This window comes from Charadrius vociferus, unplaced genomic scaffold (genome assembly GCF_000708025.1).
Source record: "Charadrius vociferus isolate BGI_N301 unplaced genomic scaffold, ASM70802v2 scaffold1171, whole genome shotgun sequence".
NCBI classification, from domain to species: domain Eukaryota; kingdom Metazoa; phylum Chordata; class Aves; order Charadriiformes; family Charadriidae; genus Charadrius; species Charadrius vociferus.
Genome location: NW_009646862.1, coordinates 32,990 through 33,818, shown reverse-complemented (window position 1 = coordinate 33,818; position 829 = coordinate 32,990). Strand labels below are relative to the sequence as shown.

General features: G+C 61.9%; 1 protein-coding gene across 1 annotated transcript in view; it reads left to right on the top strand.

Annotated features, from left to right (window-relative positions):
• The window catches only part of MST1 (macrophage stimulating 1 (hepatocyte growth factor-like)), a 3,596-nt gene that overhangs the window by 606 nt on the left and 2,161 nt on the right, over nt 1–829 (top strand). The window contains exons 4-5 of the mRNA XM_009894363.1: nt 1–60; nt 131–233. Of these exons, the coding sequence (XP_009892665.1) occupies nt 1–60; nt 131–233 (163 nt within the window). The remainder of the gene's footprint in view (nt 61–130; nt 234–829) is intronic.

Here is an 829-nt window from a genome sequence, read left to right as displayed (position 1 = left end):
CCATCCGCATCGCCTTCTGCTTCCACATCCGCCGCTGCCCCGACGAGTTGGACGCCCAAGGTGAGCCGCCCCCGGGCACCTGCCCCCGGGGTGCCTGCCGGGGGTGCCAGCCCTCCCTGCCTGTCCCCAGAGTGCTACCACGGCCATGGAGAGCACTACCGCGGCCACGTCAGCAAGACACGCAAGGGTATCACCTGCCAGCCGTGGGCTGCCCAGGCACCGCATGTGCCCCAGTGAGTGTGCGAGGGAGTGGGACGGGGACGGGTTTGGGATGGAGATAGAGATCGCTATGGGGATGGTGATGGGGAATGGGATGAGGATGAGGATGGGGGTGGAGATCGGGATAGGGATGGGGATGGTGACAGGTTTGGCGATAGTGACAGGGTTGGGGATGGAGATGGGGATGAGGATAGAGATGGGGATGGGGACGGGGATGAGGCTAGGGATGGAGATGGGGATGAGGATAGAGATGGGGATGGGGACGGGGATGAGGCTAGGGATGGAGATGGGGATGAGGATAGAGATGGGGATGGGGACGGGGATGAGGCTAGGGATGGAGATGGGGATGAGGATAGAGATGGGGATGGGGACGGGGATGAGGCTAGGGATGGAGATGGGGATGAGGATAGAGATGGGGATTGGGCTGGGGATGGTGACAGGTTTGGCGATAGTGACAGGTTTGGGGATGGAGATGGGGATGCGGATAGAGATGAGGATGGGGGTGGAGATGGTGATGGGTTTGGGGATGGAGATGGGGATGAGGATAGAGATGGGGATGGTGACGGGGATGAGGCTAGGGATGGGGATGGGGATTGGGATGAGGCTGGGG